Raw genomic sequence first — 17,858 nt, forward strand, 5'->3', positions numbered from 1 at the left:
TACATGGGAGATTTAACTCATCCCATAAGTTAGCCCCATCACTTTGTGAAAAAAAAAATAGTTATATTCACTCTAGTGGATCACAATTATTTTTTTCTATCTATTGATGATTTTATATTATTTTCTATGCTGTGGATCATGTAACGAATAAATAGGACAATTTTTGCACTAGACTGACACGTATTGTGGGGCCAATCTATTAGAAAAATTGGATGTCACAAACAGTTTTTGCACTAGACTGTTTGGGAGTTATCTATTGGATGAACCATAACCTGTGGTCCAACCGATTCGACCGTATCATATATGACAAGAGATATATGGCAGTTAGATGGCCAGGCCAGGCCAGGGTAGTCTAAGCTCATGATTTTATCTATAATAATTAGTGTGAGTTGGACGTAATTGATTCACTGGGTTAAAAGTCCTTTTTAAAATTATAACAAAACTTGATTATCACGCGTTCACAAGTCACTGTGCTTTCTCATAAATAATATATTTCAAATACAAATTGTCAAACACATTTAAATGGTTTCTAATTACAGGTCGCTAAACATACTTAGGGCCCATTTGGAAACATGGATTTGGAACCTCCTGGATTTGAAATCCTCCTATTGTGTTAGGAACCCTGAATAGGGAGTCAACTTTAATTCAAAAATAGCTATGTATGGTATATTTATAGAAGTTTGATTTTAATTACTAAATCAACTTCAATATATTTAATTAGTGAACATATGTAATGTTTGACACAATAGTTGTAACAAGTCTGTTGAAATATATACTTTGCCTGAAAATGATTAAATTCTAAGTCTTGAACGGGCCACAAGCACAAGATCATGTCCGAGTGACTAACCAATAATTTTTAACCGTTGATTTAAATGAACAATGTTTGGAGGGCATTGATCATCATATTAAAGTAATAATAATGATGCAATTGATAATCTAACTGTTTTGGGATATAATTAGTGGGTCATGTGCTCAATATTTTAATACTCTAGTGACACATATTGCATATGTAACTCTTGGAAGAATTTTTGATGTAATCCAAGCTCTCACCTATTTCAAAGAGGGGATTTAAAACCCTCGGTTACATTGTGGTGCCAAACAATATTCCTTAAAATCCATGGTGGAAAACGACTGCCTTAATGATTCTAATTCAGATGGAATTTATGTTGTTGCGGTGCATGTTAAAGACACTCCCGAACAAAGAATAAAAGACGTGCCCAAGCTCGGCCCAAATACTGGCCAGTCCCATAAGCCTATAAGCTCTCGGGCGCTAACTTCGCATCCCGCGCACTTTAGAACACGTGAAGCGAGTGCTTCGAAACGTGCAGTCGAGGGAGCATTACTTCTGCATTCCAATTTTCTCCAGTAGCAGGAGGCGCATTCTACGCATCCCGCGCACTTTAGAATTATCCTGTCAGAGTAGTGTCGAGACTCGAGAGAAGCTCCTCATTTCTCAGACCTTTCAGACAGTAAAACAGAGATCGGAAATCATTCGTGTATTTCTCCCCAAAATCCACCCCGTAAAAACCCTAAAAAAAATGCTTTCAAAAACCCCAGAAATCACATCTACCACCCTCAAAACCAGATCCGCTTCTGCAACTCTGATCTGAGATCCCGATCTCTTCCACCAATACCCTAGTTCATGGCGGGTGCCGCCTCGGCGATCTTCCTCCTCGATATCAAAGGCCGGGTTCTTGTGTGGCGGGACTACCGGGGCGATGTCTCGGCATTGCAGGCCGAGCGGTTCTTCACGAAGCTGATCGAGAAAGAGGTATGCCTTTCGTTCGCCATTTGATGCATTGGATCTCGAAATTGGCTGTACCGGATGGGTTTTGGTGTGTATCTGGTATTTCTTTAGCTGAATTCCGTTTATATTTTGTTTGTTCTTGTGCAAGTGATGTATAGGATCTGTGCTTTTTCTGGAAGAGATTATGTAAATTCACCTTTTTTATTATTTATTTATAGATTTTTGTATATTTTTTGGCGTTTTTGAGAACCTGTGGGTGCTGCATGAGAAGGACGTGTCGCTAGTGTCCAGTGATCTGATGATTCATTGGGTGAGTCCCATTATGGGTGGGCCGCTATGAAAATCGCATGGAATGGAGAATCCTACCAATACTCCCAATACTGACTGTTGCCAAAATTCTTTTGTTTGACCCATTTGTCTGTCATTGGTCATGGTTAAGATAATCTGATCAGTGAATTCTGCTACTGTAGCTCATTCATGGCAGATGCACCAGATAAACGGTTTGGATCATGAACGGCCACAAGTCCAATTTGTGTCCGCTGCGGATAATTGTAAGATCCGTGCGCTGCACCCAGATAGAAAAATCCTACCCAACCTGTTGGAAGTCATTGTTGAAGTCTGATTGCTTCAGGTTGTAAAGTTTGGAGTTTAGGCGCAACTTGGTGAACAAGTTACAGGTTGGTTGTTTAACCAATTAGGATAAGGTCAAAGCAACTTTGACAATGGGAGCTTCATGGTCTCATTGCTGGTCCCAAGCCCGGATAAAGGATGAGGTTGCATCAGCTTGGCAGCCGGTGTCAAACTTTGGTCACAGCTTTTATCATGAATCCTGACAATTTCACATTTTCCTTGATAGAATGGAATGGCGAAATAGGATTCGTCTAGCCGTCCTCAATTAGTTGTGATAGGGCTTAGATGATGATGATGAGGATTTGATCAAAACAAGTACAAAGAGGATTTGTTACTGGGTTAGGATTAGGACATGAGGTCCACATAAGGTGTGTTGGACATCCCATATGTGTAATAGATGCGTGAATCTTCTCGAGTTTTATTAACATAAGGTGCATTAGACATCCCACACATGTAGTACATACATGAATCTTCTCAAGTTTTTATTGATTGGTTTCTTAGCGCTCTCTCTCTCATCCATTCCTTTTTGCATTGATGCCAATGTCCATTCCTTTTTGTATTGACACCAAGGAACTCCTTCTCTATGCCACACTAGTGCAACTTTCTGTCAAACGAGACTCCTTTCCATCCAATGCTTACTGTTGCCGGACTTCTTTTCTATCAACCATTTCTTGGTCACAGCTGATGGTCGAGATTGTCTGGTCAACGGTGTGTTTCTAGTTTGAGCCATTAATGTTGGGTTACTAGATGAATGGTTCAGATCATGGACTGTCACATCATGTTTCCAATTTGTGTGCGTGCATGGGATGATAGAATCCATGACCTGCAATGGATTAGATTTCTCTTGCATCTTAGGTCGTTTGATTCGGAGAAGTTTTTTTTTGCACCCTTTCTTCTTCAGGTTCTGTTCTTTTGATGAGGTTAGACTCTTTCAATCTTTGCTTTGATACCATTCCTTGGCAGAAAAGAACTATAATGATAACAAACAAATCTGATATTTTCCTTGGTTTGTGTCAGGGCGATCCGGAATCTCAAGATCCAGTAGTTTACGATAATGGTGTCACCTACATGTTCATACAACATAATAATGTGTACTTGATGATAGCATCAAGGCAGAACTGTAATGCTGCCAGCCTTCTTCTCTTTCTGCACCGTGTTGTTGGGGTAAGTTCTCATTATTGTTCTCTCTCTCTTTTTTTTTTTTTTTTTTAAAATAAAAAATTCTGTCATTGTAGTTTCAGTAATAAATGTTTTTAATTGAAATATTATAATGCAAAGCTTAAATATGTGTTATGATATAGTTGTGGTTTTAAGGGCACTTTTTTTTTCCCCCCCAAAATGGCAGGTCTTTAAGCATTATTTTGAAGAGCTAGAAGAGGAATCTCTAAGAGATAATTTCGTTGTTGTGGTAAGACTATAATTTAATATTGGTTTTGTGATTTTACCTTACCTCATCTATAATTGAGACTGATATAATTAAGCATTAAAAGCATGAAATTTACCAATAGAAACTGCCTTTTTTTTTCCCTTGTAATTTGTAACATTGACTGATGCAGAATGGAGCATAAACTGATCCCAAATTGAAATAGGACAATTTTTGGATTGTATGTACCATACAGAATTCGATGTTGATCTTGATTCTTGAATGCAATAAACCTCTAGAAATAGTTAAAGAAGACAGGAATTTGGAGAAGCAAAAAAAGCAATGAATAAATTTCAGGCATCACACAACTGGAAACGATAGACTTTGGGCATCATATGATGAGGACATCGTGCACACGCATGCCTGCACGCCGCCTACACACGCACGCACACCACTACCCCTACGCACGTACGTACGCAGAAGGAGGACCCCACCAAATCTAGCTCGATGACGACGTCCAAGGAGGGCCTCCTAACTAGAAGACAAGTTTTAGTTAAAAAAAAAGTGGGTCCGATAGTGAAGAAAAGCCCATCATAGGATCTTATGATCGTGGCCCACTCGTCGGATGGATTTCGTATTTTAGGTTTTGCTTATTGTTATTATTTAGAACATCGTAAACGCTTTAGATTTCTTTGTTTGGTTTTTATTTTAGTTTACTTCATCACTAAGTAATAGGTTGCGCACATGTTGCGAGTTTTTGGGGTATATGGTTTTCCCTATAAATAGGCACCCCTTGTAGTTCTTTTGATTCATTCAAGTTTAATAAAAATTTCTACTTTATTTTTCTGCTCTCTTCGTGAGTTGTGGAAGAATTCAAAAGTGATTGCGAAACTCTCTCATCTTTGAAGGGCTAATTACGGTGGTGCGAAGCCACATCTATCCCCATTCGCCCTTACTCTCTTTCATCCATATCTCTCATCTTTTATCATCATTATTGCTTTGAATTTCTCAGCTTTTGCAGCTATTCATCCCCCTACAGCCAGTTTCCAAAATCTGGACCTGTAGGAGAGTTGAAACTTCGGCAGAGCACTATGCCCCAACCTTACGTCGGATCGTCGTCAAACTTGAAAAGATTGGAGGTCTCCCCTGGCCGACCAAGGCCTGAGTGTCACTTTGGGGAGGCGTGCTTTTATCATACGTGCGGCCAGCCCACCCGCGCATGTGCGTCAGTCCCGGGTCACCATCTGCACGCAGGAGCTTTCTCCGAGTTAGGTTTTCCTCTTTTCATTCATATTTCTTAGGCCCTAGTCTTAGTTTGCATTAGTCCTAATTTATTTGCCCCTTTTTTCACCCTAGGGTTCCTTGAATTGAAATTGGGGAATCCCTTGGATTATGGACTGATTTTTATGCATGTGTGTTTGATTTCTATTTCTCTTTGACATCGTTTGGTTTATAATTTTTATTGGTCCAGTCTTAGCCTGTGTCGGCCTGAACCCACATAGATTCTCCTTTTTAATTGAATGATTTGGATTGTCATGTGGGATGTGGAATTTGTGTAATTGTTTCTAAATTGGTATGATCTAAGCTTGAATTCTTGCATCTCATATTTAAATTTCATGTCCTGCATCAAATTTGGTATCAAAGCCTAGGGTTCTTGTAGGGGAATTCACCACATATTTAGGGTTTAGTTTGTTTGAGTCCTTCATGCATTCAGTCCATCATATATAGCTGAATTTTAGTAACGGTGTGTAGTCTCCTTCATATAGAGTCTCGTAGGGTCATTTAGTTTTTAGACGCATATAGTTGCCGTAGCAGGTCCTTAGGTTGAGCAAGTCAGTGTATGCCCACATGTATGGGTGGTGGTTTCGTTTTGCACCCCACACTAAACATGGAGCAACTGCAAGAAACAGTGGCCAAGTTAGCCTAGCAGGTTGAGTCCTTGAATAAACACTTGGAACAACTCATAGATAAACGCCTTGAAAAAATAGAGGCTTCCTTCAAGGCAAACCCCACCACTGGGGAGGATGCCCAATCTCAGGCAGTTGGTCAGGAGGTTAGACTAAGGAATGGAGGTGGCCAAGGAGTTGGTCATGGGCGCGTACCTGTGCACCCACCCCGTAAGGGACATCATGATCAATATGACCCAGATGCACAACTCCTTAAGGGAGTTAGGGTAGATGCCCCTACATTTGATGGCCACTTGGAATCTAAAGCCTTTCTAGAATGGTTGGCGGATATGGACTACTATTTTGAGTGGTATGATATGTCGGATGCTCGACGAGTTCGATTCGCCAAGATGAAGCTTGCGGGTCAAACAAAGAGGTTTTGGGTGACGGTTGAGCGAAAGAAAGAAAGAGTGAGGGAACTCCCAATAGTTCATTGGGTAGATATGAAAGAAACGCTTAAAGAAAAGTATCTCCCTTTCTCTTATCGCTTACGATTGATTGAGGAGTGGCAGTCTCTTCGACAGGGTTCCATGAGAGTTGCGGACTATATCGAGAAGTTTGAAGAATACTCGACCCGCTGTGAGGTTGATGAGGACCAAGTACTTACTCTTGCTCGTTTCAAAACGGGCCTCCGTCCTGACATCAGGAGAGAATTGCTCGCCAAAGAGATAGACACTATTGAACAATTGTACCAAGTTGACGCAGGGATGTACGTGATGAGGATAACTACGAATCCACGGAGCTTCTCTGGACTCCTCACAGAGACTTCTCGAATCCATGAGGAAAGAAATCAGAAAAATAGAAATAAATTCTAAGAAATTCGAAATTGATTAATTGATGATTAAAAACGAGTTCACAACCCTTTAAATAGGGGTACCAAGCAATGCCCCAAATTTGATGGCCAACTATGAACTGTAAAGCCTCTAGAATGGACTTAGCGTGATATGGAAACTTACTATTTATGAGGGTATGTATGTCGGATGCTCGACGAGTTCGATTGGCCAAGAAGAAGTTCTGTGGTTACCAGCCTAATATTCTAAGTTTTGGGTACGTTGAGCGAAATCAAAGGAAAGAGTTAGAACTCCACAAAGTTTCATTGGTAGAATGAAAAGAAATTAAAGAAAAGTATCTCGATCCGTGGTTCTTAAATTTGCTTATGCATTGTTGGGTGAGTTGGCTAGTCTCTTGACGGTTCCCAATGATTTGTCGGACTATATCGGAATTTGAAGAATACTCGACCCGATTAGGTTATGAGGACCCGACTTACTCTGCTCGTTAACGGGCCTTTCCGTCCATCATTGGCAGAAATTGCTCGCAAAGAATGACCTATTGAACAATTGTACCAAGTAGTGTTAGATGTCGAGCAATATCTTAAAGCATTTGTGGGAAGGCGGTTTGATTTTTGTGAATTCGGTGCTAAGGCCAACCCCTCTGGGGCTAGACCTAACACGGGATTCCAAAACAAACCTTCCCTTAATGTTCAGTCCAAACCTAAGGATGATAAGGGTAAAGAGATTGTCGGGTCTAGTTCACGTGGAAGTGGGGCCACTAGGTGTTTTAGGTGTCAGGGGTTTGGTCATTTTGCTCACCAGTGCGGCACGAGATAGGGCACCAAAGTACTCCTTATTGATGGGCAAGTAGAAGTAGTGCCCCCAGAGAGTGATAGTGAGGAGGAATATGAGCCAGTCGAAACCCCTAGTGATGAGAAAGAGGGAATACAAGAGTCTGTGACCCTCGCAATTGTGCATTGCGCTGACTCAAGTCAAGAACACTGATGACTGGCGCTGCAATACGATCTTCTACACTTATGCAAAATTTGAGGAAAAGAACTGTAAGATGATCGTGGATAGTGGTAGTTGTGCCAACGTGGCATCGACTAGCACTGTGAGTCGCTTGGGCTTGAAGCTGGAAGCCCATCCTCAGCCCTATAGAGTCTCCTGGGTTGATGAAGCATCCATTCTAGTCTCGTACCGCTGTCTTGTCCTTATTCAGTTCGGATCATATAAAGACACAATTTGGTGTGATGTTGTTCCTATGGATGTGGGCCATATCATTCTGGATAGGTCGTGCCTCTGTGACAGGGATGTTACCATATTTGGTCGTTCAAATGTGTGTACATTCTGGTTTGAGGGCAAGAAGGTCAAGCTAAATCCTCTGCCATCCAAGAATACAACTGGAAAAGAGTTCACCACACAGAGTGGTGTGAGTGGCCCAAAAGAAGTGAAGGAGTTGAAGTCCAAGTCCAAACCGCTCCATATTTTGAATGCCAAAGACTTTTAGTGAGAGACAGAGGCAGACTCGATGATATACGCCCTTGTGGCTAGGGAGAGTGTACTAGAGACTAGCGTAGAGTTACCTACTGAGGCTATTCAGGTAGTACATGAGTTTCGTGATGTCTTTCCTGATGATCTACCGAATGAGCTTCCCCCTATGAGGGATATATAGCATGACATTGATTTAATCCCTGGGGCGACTCTACCAAACCTCTCGCATTACAGAATGAACCCAAAGGAGCACGCTGAGTTGAAGAGACAGATTGATGAATTCCTAGAGAAGGGTTTCATTCGAGAGAGCATGAGTCCGTGTGCTGTGCCCGCCCTTCTTACACCTAAGAAGGATGACACATGGAGGATGTGTGTTGATAGTAGGGCCATCAACAAAATCACAGTCAAGTATCGATTTCCCATACCGTGTCTTGATGACAAGCTAGATATGATAGCCAATGCTACTATCTTCTCAAAAATTGACCTCAAAAGTGGGTATCATCAAATCCGTATACGCCCTGGTGATGAGTGGAAGACGGCCTTCAAGATGAAGGATGGGCTATATGAGTGGCTAGTTATGCCTTTTGGGTTAACTAATGCCCCAAACACTTTCATGCGTGTGATGACCCAAGTGTTGAGACCCTTCATAGGGAAGTTCCTGGTCGTATACTTTGATGATATCTTGATTTATAACATGACTAAGGAGCAACACCTCAACCATTTGATGCAAGTTTGTGGGATCCTTAGGGCCAAGAAGTTGTACGCCAACCTAAAGAAGTGCGCGTTCTTGTCTAGTAGTGTGATCTTCTTAGGTTTTATTGTGTCAGCTGAGGGCGTATCGGCGGATCCCGAGAAGGTCAAAGCCATCGTTAATTGGCCTGAACCCCGCAATATTCATGAGGTGCGCAGATTTCATGGCTTGTCTACTTTTTATAGGTGGTTCATTTGAGACTTCAGTTCCATTGTGGCTCCCATCACGGACTGCATAAAAAAAAGAGAGTTTCAATAGACAAGGGCCGCCTCGAAGGCCTTCAAGAAGATAGAGGTCAAGATGACCGAAGCTTCAGTCATGCGACTTCCAGATTTTTCAAAAGCTTTTGAAGTTGCATGTGAGGGGTCAGGAGTCGGCATAGGAGGAGTATTTAGCCAGGAAGGGCACCCTGTCGCTTTTTTTAGTGAGAAACTGAATGAGGCGAAACAAAGATATTCTACCTATGACAAGGAATTCTACACGGTAGTGTAATCACTACGCCATTGGCAACATTACCTGTTACCGTAAGAATTCGTCTTGTTCTCAGATCACGAGGCCTTGAGATATTTGAACTCTCAGAAGAAATTAAGCCTCAGGCACGCCAAGTGGGTTCAATTCCTTCAAGAGTACACATTTGTGCTTAAGCACAAGGCCGGTGTAGAGAATAAGCCTGCCGACGCGTTGAGTCGTTGAGTTGTATTACTCAACTCCATGAGCGTTGAAGTTACGGGCCTTGAGCGCATAAAAAAAAAGTATTCTGAGTGTCCAGATTTTGGGGTTGTGTATGCGTCTTTGTTAGAGAGTCCGTCAGAGCTAACAGTAAGTATTTGATTTTGGACGGATATTTGTTTAGGAGTGACCGCTTGTGCATACCACGCACCTTCCTTTGTGATTTTCTTGTTTGGGAGTTACATTCAGGAGGGGTCGCGGGTCATTTTGGTCTTGACAAGACTATTGCCCTAGTGGAGGATAAATTTCATTGGCCAAGCCTCAAGCGGGACGTGGCCAAAATTATAGGGTAATGCCGTACTTGTCAACTGGCAAAGCAAATGAAACAGAATACAAGATTATATACACCTTTGCTAGTCCTATTCATCCCTTGGCAGGACATCAGCATGGACTTCGTGCTTGGATTTCCCAAGACTATTCGGAAGCATGGCTCCATATTTGTTGTCGTGGACCGTTTCTCTAAAATGGCCCACTTCATTCCTTGTTCTAGGACCTCCGACGTATCTTATGTTACCAAGTTGTTCTTTAGTAAGGCCGTCAAACTGCATGGGTTACCAAAAACTATAGTGTCTGACCGTGACGTGAGATTCATGAGTTACTTTTGGAAGACACTATGGCACATGATGAATACTAGGCTCCAATTTTCTTTTGCCTACTACCCTCAGACCGATGGCCAGACTGAGGTGGTTAATAGGAGCCTAGGGAGTTTACTTTGATGTTTAGTGGGGGAGCATACCAAGATATGGGACGCCGTACTACCCCTAGCCGAGTTTGCATCTGTCAGTAGGTCCACAGGTCTAAGTCCTTTTGAAGTCGTTACTGGTTACAAGCCTAGGAAGCCTATTGATCTTATCTCCATGTCATTGTCTCATAGGCCATCAGAGTCTGCAGAGTCTTTTGTGCATCACATACATTCATTGCATCAAGAAATCAGGCTAAAGATCACTACTAGTAATGAACATTACAAATTTTCTGCAGACCAACATAGACGTTTCAAAGAGTTCAATATTGGGGACTCTGTAATGGTCCGTGTCAGGCTCGAGCGGTACCCTCCAGGGGTCGTTCGTAAGTTACACGTGCATAGCGCTGGGCCTTTCAAAATTATAAAGCGAAACGGTCTCAATGCGTATGAGGTAGATCTTTCACCTTCCATGGAAATTAGTTCCGCATTCAATGTGGAGGATCTAGTTGCTTTTTAAGGACCTACTGATACTTTGTCCGGCCCTTCACCCACCCATCCTGATTCCCCAGATTTACCCTTTGATCCATGGCCTCTTCCTGACCTTTCATCTTAGCTTCTACCTCCCATACCTAGCCTTCACACATCCAGAGAGGAAATAGAGGATATCCTGGACTATGAGATAGTTTCTACGTCGGATAGCGGGTTTCAGAAGTACCTAGTTAAATTGAAGTTACGCCTAACTTCAGACAACATGTGGCTCACTGAGGAGTTTTATTTCGCCAGTGGCGAAATCTTCGCAGCCGGGAGAGTTGATGAGGACATCGTGCACATGCATGCCCGCACGTCGCCTACATGCGCACGCACACCACCACCCCTACGCACGTACATATGCAGAAAGAGGACCCTACCATCGATCTGGCTCGATGACGACATCTAGGGAGGGCCTCCTAGCTAGAAGACAAGTTTTGGTTAAAAAAAAAGTGGGCCCGATAGTCAAGAAAAGCCCATCATGAGATCTTATGATCGTGGCCCACTCGTCGGATGGATTTCATATTTTAGATTTTGCTTATTGTTATTATTTAGAACATCGTGAACGCTTTATGTTTCTTTGTTTGGTTTTTTTATTTTAGTTTATTTCATCGCCAAGTAACAGGTTGCGCACATGGTGTGAGTTTTTGGGGTATAGGGTTTTCCCTATAAATAGGCACCCCTTGTAGTTTTTTTGATTCATTCAAGTTTAATAAAAATTCCTGCTTTATTTTTCTACTCTCTTCGTATGAAGAATTCAAAAGTGGGTGCGAAGCCCTCCCTTTTTCGAAAGGCTAACTACCGTGGTGCGAAGCCACATCTATCCCCATCCGCCCCTACTCTCTTCCATCCACATCTCTCATCTTCTATCATCATTATTGCTTTGAATTTTCCAGCTTTTGCAGCTATTCATCCCCCTATAGCCAGTTTCCAAAATCTGGACTTGTAGGAGGGCTGAAACTTTGGTGGAGCACTACGTCTCGACCTTATGTCGGATCGTCGTCAAACTTGAAGGGATTGGAGGTCTCCCCTGGCCGACCAAGGCCTAGGTGTCACTTTGGGGAGGCGGGCTTTCATCACACGTGCGGCCAGCCCACCCGCGCACGTGCGTCAGCCCCGAGTCACCATTTGCATGCAAGAGCTTTCTCCGATTCAGATTTTCCTCTTTTCATTCATATTTTATAAACCCTAGCTTTAGTTTGTATTAGCCCTAATTTATTTGCCCCATTTTTTCATGGGTTCCTTGAATTGAATTTGGGGAATCCCTTAGATTAGAGACTGATTTTTATGCATGTGTGGTTGATTTCTATTTCTCTTTGACATCATTTGGTTTATAATTTTTATTGGTCCAGTCCTAGCCTGTGTCGGCCTGGACCCGCATAGATTTCCTTTTTTAATTGAATGATTTGGATTGTCATGTTGGATGTGGAATTTGTGTAACTGTTTCTGAATTGGTATGATCTAAGCCTGAATTCTTGCATCTCATACTTAAATTTCATGTCCTGCATCATCATACCACTATATTAAAGAAGCATCACAGCCACAAAAAAGAATCCATCACAAGCCTTAATTGCAAAGAGTCTTTTCATCAAAATAACAATGTCTCTACATCATATTATGGTCTAGTCTATAGACCTCCATACTTAGCTTCCAAACTTAAACATGGTTCCAATTGTAAATGCTAATCTGTTTCCTATAAAAAGAAAGCAATCTCCACTAATTGGAGTTTAAAGAGGAAACTTATAGATAAAAGCTCTTAACCATGTGGCTGGATAGGACTACTTGCCAGCAATAGGTGATTTGGATGTTCTGATTGGACCCATGGACCTCATTGGTCAATTTGACCACTATATAAGTCACAAGGTTCGATCTGTAGGCCCCACAGTCCAATCGGACCACTGTTTGGCCATCCAATTGGATCTGTTTGGTTCCACAGTCCAATCAGACAGCCTTATGTCTCAATTTCATGGTTCAGCCACCAGGTGGGGCCTTCCCATGGGGGTATAGCCTGGGTGCATCAGTTACATTGCCCCGCTGGATAGGACTAGTTGCCAGCAATAGGTGATTTGGATGTTCTGATTGGACCCATGGACCTTATCGGTCAATTTGACCACTATATAAGTCACGAGGTTGGATCTGTAGGCCCCACAGTCCAATCGGACCACTGTTTGGCCATCCAATTGGATCTGTTTGGTTCCACAGTCCAATCAGACAGCCTCATGACTCAATTTCATGGTTCAGCCACCAGGTGGGGCCTTCCCATGGGGGTATAGCCTGGGTGCATCAGTTACATTGCCTGTTTGCTGTTCTCTGCAGCTTGTCCTCGAATAGGTTGTCTTCTGCTCAATAATAGTATACAAGATGCAAATTTACTGACATTTTATGTTCAGCGAACTTATGCCATACTGATGCTGTGTGGTTTCTGCAGTATGAATTACTTGATGAAATGATGGACTTTGGTTACCCTCAGTATACTGAAGCACAGATTCTTAGTGAGTTTATCAAGACGGATGCATACAGGATGGAGGTCACTCAGCGACCTCCTATGGCCGTTACGAATGCTGTGTCATGGCGCAGTGAAGGGATACGATACAAGAAAAATGAAGTAGGGTATTTGTATATCAAATTTTTTTTAAAAAAATAATAATCACTGCACGATGTATTTAGAAAAGCTTCTTTCTTGTTTTTTAAGGTATTCCTAGATGTGGTGGAAAGTGTCAACATACTCGTCAACAGCAATGGACAAATCATTCGATCGGATGTTGTTGGTGCATTAAAAATGAGAACATATTTGAGGTGGATTGTCATTCTCTGTGTAGTCTCTTTTAAAATCAATCACTCAGATGTTCGCTTCTTTTCTTTTTTTGAGAATTAGAAATATAGATAATTCAAAAAAAAATAAATAAAAAAAAATCAAGAACAATGCATCATCCTCCAGTAATCTCTACATGTTGTAATTATGTCATTATTTCATATCTCTATGATTTGGCCTTTGTGCAGAGAAATGCCTTTCGGGTTCTATAGCACGCATTTCTAAAACATAGCATTATGACTTGATGAAAGAGTTGCAGCTACTAATCTTAGATGCACGATCCTTCTATGAAGGTGCTGCTCCTGCTTCGAATCAGGCTTCATACTCACACTCCTCCCACTTGCTAGCTGTTACATACTTGCTAACAAAGGGACACTTCCCCTCTCTTGTACCAGAATCTGTTGCCACTTTGCTCCATGCTTCATGCAACTATAATACTAATATTCTTATAGAAATTGAGTAATGTATTTCTTGCTAAATCATGCACAATGGGAGTTGGTGTTAGGGGAAAGGGTTTGCGTGAAGCTTTTTTTTTTTTTCTTTCCTTTCAAGATTCTTCATTTTTTGGGTTGAGAATATGATATATTTTCCTTGGTTTTTGTTCATGGAGACTAATAATGCATCATTTATGACAGTGGTATGCCAGAGTGTAAGCTTGGACTGAATGACCGAGTGCTTTTGGAGGCTCAAGGTCGAACGACAAAGGGAAAAGCCATTGATCTGGATGATATCAAGTTTCATCAGTATGTTGCGAGCTTGTTGTTTTAGTTTGATTCTTTCTGATTGTTCATCGACCATAGCAATGAGAGACTGCTTGTTGTGTTCTGTGGCAACTTGCATCCTGACTGCTCACTTTTGGTCTAGGTGTGTGCGTTTGGCCCGTTTTGAAAATGACAGGACAATATCCTTCATTCCGCCCGATGGATCCTTTGATTTGATGACCTACAGACTCAGTACTCAGGTTTATGTTTTGCTTCTGCAATGTATATTGGCTAATGCTGCTACTACAGCCAACCCAGTTTCAGAACTAACAATGTTTATTGAAGGCTAATTCCATCTTCGGTTTCAGGTCAAACCTTTGATCTGGGTGGAAGCTCAAGTTGAAAGGCATTCGAGAAGTCGTATAGAGATCATGGTAAAGGCGAGGAGTCAGTTCAAGGAGCGCAGGTGCATTTATATTGTCACTGGCCAATGGTTTTTTGCTGCTGGACACTGTTTCTTCTTAGTGTTAATAGGGGAAATTTGATTTCTTACTCTCCTGATTTTTCTCTGCTTCATTATACAGCACAGCTACAAATGTGGAGATTGAGCTGCCTGTACCTGCAGATGCAACAACCCCCAATATAAGGACTTCCATGGGTTCTGCAGCATACGCACCTGAAAATGATGCGTTACTCTGGAAAATAAAATCTTTTCCTGGTGGCAAGGTTTAATGCTAAACTCCCCTTTTTCCAACTGCTGGCTGTTAGTGTTTAAGGACGGTCTCTTGATATGTTTTAAACTGATCAATTAGGAATATATGCTAAGAGCAGAATTTAGTCTTCCCAGTATAACTGCTGAAGAAACAACACCTGAGAAAAGGGCTCCTATTCGTGTGAAGTTTGAGATTCCATATTTCACTGTGTCCGGAATACAGGTATGCAATCCCCAACATGAAAGACATGCTGTCTGAAATGGATAGTACATTTGTGCACTACACCTTGGAAGTGGTCACTACAATAGATGCATGCATTTGTGTTATAAACTGTCAATCATATGAGTAAAAGATTTATTTGCTTAGCTAGACTGTACCTTTTCCATACAACTGCATGTGAGTATTTACAGATAGTGCAAATTCTGGAAGATGTTTAAGAGCTGCAGGTGTTGGCACATTGGAAATTATTCTAGTTCTATCTCCACCGTTGTAATTCGTCATTACAAATTCTTACTGACAGAACGAGGTTTTTAAATGTGCTATTGGTTTCTTGAAGATTAATTCGGATCGATTTGAGCATGGTTTTAGCCAGACATGTTTCATAGCTCAAAGATGGTGCACTGAGCTGATTCTCCTGTTGTTCATTAACAATATTAATATGTAGAATGATTAAGGAGTACAGCTCGTGGAATTGCTGGGTCCATATGAGCTTGTAAATAGCTACAAGGATAGAACGAGTAGGTGAATGTAGTAGAACACTTCCAGGATAAGTATGAAATGTAGTATTGCTTCTTCCTTTTTGAGCCCTGCAAAGTATATTAGCATCGAGGGGAGTGAGAATCTTGTGTGAAAGCATGGCATATTTAGGTGAGCTTCAGGCTGTTCATTTGGATGGCCCCACTGTGAACATGCCCTGACCCAAAAATCAGGCCAATCAGCTGGTTAGTGGTGCCACCCGTGCACAATTAAGATTGGCTTTTAAAAGAAATTGATCGGCAGGTCTGTATTTGACATGCATGTGTGGTCATCGTGATGAGCGGAGTCATCAGGCTGACAATTTCTTATGCCGGGCCATGTACATGGTGGGGTCTGCATGATGAAAGGCCCAGATCTGAAACATCTGGCATTTTGACATTTTACTGCCTTTTGAATTCCTTCACAACATTCTGCATCACAAAAGCTAATTCCATTGAAGATGGACCTGACAGCCACAGGGAGTCTACAGTATGCCTGCCACTTGGGCCAAAGTTCATAATCTTCCACATCTCATAAGCAACTTCAGCCGCTTTTGAATGAACTCCAATTCATTGAAAGAGGAAAATCTTTGCCGCTGGAGATGAGTGGGTGGATTCATCTTTCGTTTAGCCAAAGATGAGATCTCCTGAAGCAATGAGGAAAATGTTTGATGAACTTGCCATATCTTTCTATAAAATGAATATTTGAGACATCTCTCTCTCTCTCTGAGACTGAGACATCTTTCTCTATAAAATGAAGATTTGAGACATCTTTCTTTATAAAATGAACATTTGAAACCTCTCTCTCAAAAAGAAGAAGAAGAAGAAGAAGAAGAAGAAAAGAAAGGCCCTATATGTCTGCGAGTCGTTTCTTTTTCTAATCCTGTGTGGATGATTATATTGTTTTTGTAGGTCCGCTACCTGAAAATCATTGAGAAGAGTGGATATCAAGCTCTCCCATGGGTGAGGTACATAACAATGGCTGGCGAGTACGAACTGAGACTCATGTAATCACCCTATCCGTTGCTTCTCATCCCATGGGTGTTTTACGGGTAATATTCTGAAGCACTCGGCTCATTTGAGGAGCGTGGGAGCAAAGCCAGTTTTCCCACCTTACTTAGGCATCTCCATGAAAGCTTCCCCAGGCTGCATCTATCTTCACCTCTTTTTCACTGTTGGCTTTGTTTTCATATAACAAGGGTTTGTAAGGGTTCAGTGCTTACCCCACAAGGATTGACTGCACATTTTCCTTGAGAATTAAGGATCAATTGTGAAATCTGTGTCTGACGATCATTTATTCAAATCTTTCTAGGGCGGGTTACTGGTGTAAGGAAAGAGAACAGAAAATAATAAATTTAAAAGAAAAGACGGGCCTGTTCAAGACATGATCTTGGAACTAGTCAGTTGAAGATTGACCCCATGGGTTCCAATTTTCTCTCTCTCTCTCTCTCTCTCTCTCTCTTCTTCTTCTTCTTCTTCTTCTTCTTCTTCTTGTAGTTTTCTTTTATTGAAATTGGTCTTTATTTTATTTTTGGACTTTATTTTTTTTATTTTTTTCCGGGTTTTTACAGTGGTTTAGCATCAAGCATTGAAGGGTGCATTTGGATGTACCCGAATTCTAGATCAGTTTGGACATTCCATGTGATTCCAAGATGCATCCATCTGTTTGGGCACCGTGTTTGGACTTAGAACAGATATCTTTATCAGAGCTGCATATAGAAATGGACTGGCTAATCTGTTGTAAAATACCAGCTGCCTCCTAGTAAAGTGCTACGCAGTAGACCCCTCAATATTAGAGGGTTTTGCCAGTTAAGCAATCCTTTCTTCTTCTTCTTCTTCTTCTTCTTCTTCTTCTTCCTTTCAAAAAAAAAAAAAAAAAACTAGGGCAAGTTTGGAAGCACAGTTGAATCGAATTGCAGCAGTCTAATAAGGTGGAAACAACTGTTCTGGGGTCTGGCCTCGATGTTGCAGTTCTGATGCTTTCAAGATAAAGACTTGAAAGGACCCGCCTTTTCCATCTTCATTACTTCATGATAAGAATCAAATACTTGCTAATTCACTTGTGCATCTGTCTACATACCAGGGCTAGGTTTGGCTTTGGCTTGGCTTTGGCCCAACTTTTGAACTGGTCAGAGTGGCCCCTGTCTCAATACAGCAAAGTGCAATTTAACAGAGCAATATGCTAAGAATAATGTGGTCCACCTGATTTCTGTTGGGGTTGGCCGTTGATGAGCCATGCTCTTAAAATAAAATAAAAT

General features: G+C 41.5%; 1 protein-coding gene and 1 long non-coding RNA gene across 2 annotated transcripts; one reads left to right on the plus strand and one right to left on the minus strand.

The window, feature by feature from the left end:
• The first annotated feature begins 1,257 nt into the window (after positions 1 to 1,257).
• On the plus strand, positions 1,258 to 16,985 carry LOC131234485 (AP-1 complex subunit mu-2-like). The gene is made up of 11 exons (XM_058231404.1): positions 1,258 to 1,771; positions 3,395 to 3,541; positions 3,723 to 3,785; positions 13,069 to 13,245; positions 13,333 to 13,436; positions 14,088 to 14,195; positions 14,317 to 14,413; positions 14,522 to 14,619; positions 14,738 to 14,879; positions 14,966 to 15,088; positions 16,513 to 16,985. Exons 1-11 carry the CDS (start codon positions 1,643 to 1,645, stop codon positions 16,609 to 16,611), a joined length of 1,287 nt encoding a protein of 428 aa, XP_058087387.1. The 5' UTR covers positions 1,258 to 1,642; the 3' UTR covers positions 16,612 to 16,985.
• Positions 5,357 to 7,423, minus strand: LOC131234486 (uncharacterized). The gene is made up of 2 exons (XR_009165724.1): positions 7,013 to 7,423; positions 5,357 to 6,361 (listed from the first exon to the last, which is right to left on the minus strand). It is a non-coding gene; the product is annotated as an uncharacterized LOC131234486 (long non-coding RNA).
• Positions 16,986 to 17,858: the final 873 nt, after the last annotated feature.

The sequence above is a fragment of the Magnolia sinica genome, chromosome 19, assembly GCF_029962835.1.
Source record: "Magnolia sinica isolate HGM2019 chromosome 19, MsV1, whole genome shotgun sequence".
Lineage (NCBI taxonomy): Eukaryota > Viridiplantae > Streptophyta > Magnoliopsida > Magnoliales > Magnoliaceae > Magnolia > Magnolia sinica.

Bases quoted from the DNA above. Each gene is read 5' to 3' on its own strand.
- LOC131234485 (XM_058231404.1), top strand. From the start codon at position 1,643: ATGGCGGGTGCCGCCTCGGCGATCTTCCTCCTCGATATCAAAGGCCGG. The intron at 3,542-3,722 runs GTAAGTTCTCAT...CCAAAATGGCAG, and splicing joins TTCTGCACCGTGTTGTTGGG to GTCTTTAAGCATTATTTTGA. The intron at 14,196-14,316 runs GTATGTTGCGAG...CTTTTGGTCTAG, and splicing joins GATGATATCAAGTTTCATCA to GTGTGTGCGTTTGGCCCGTT.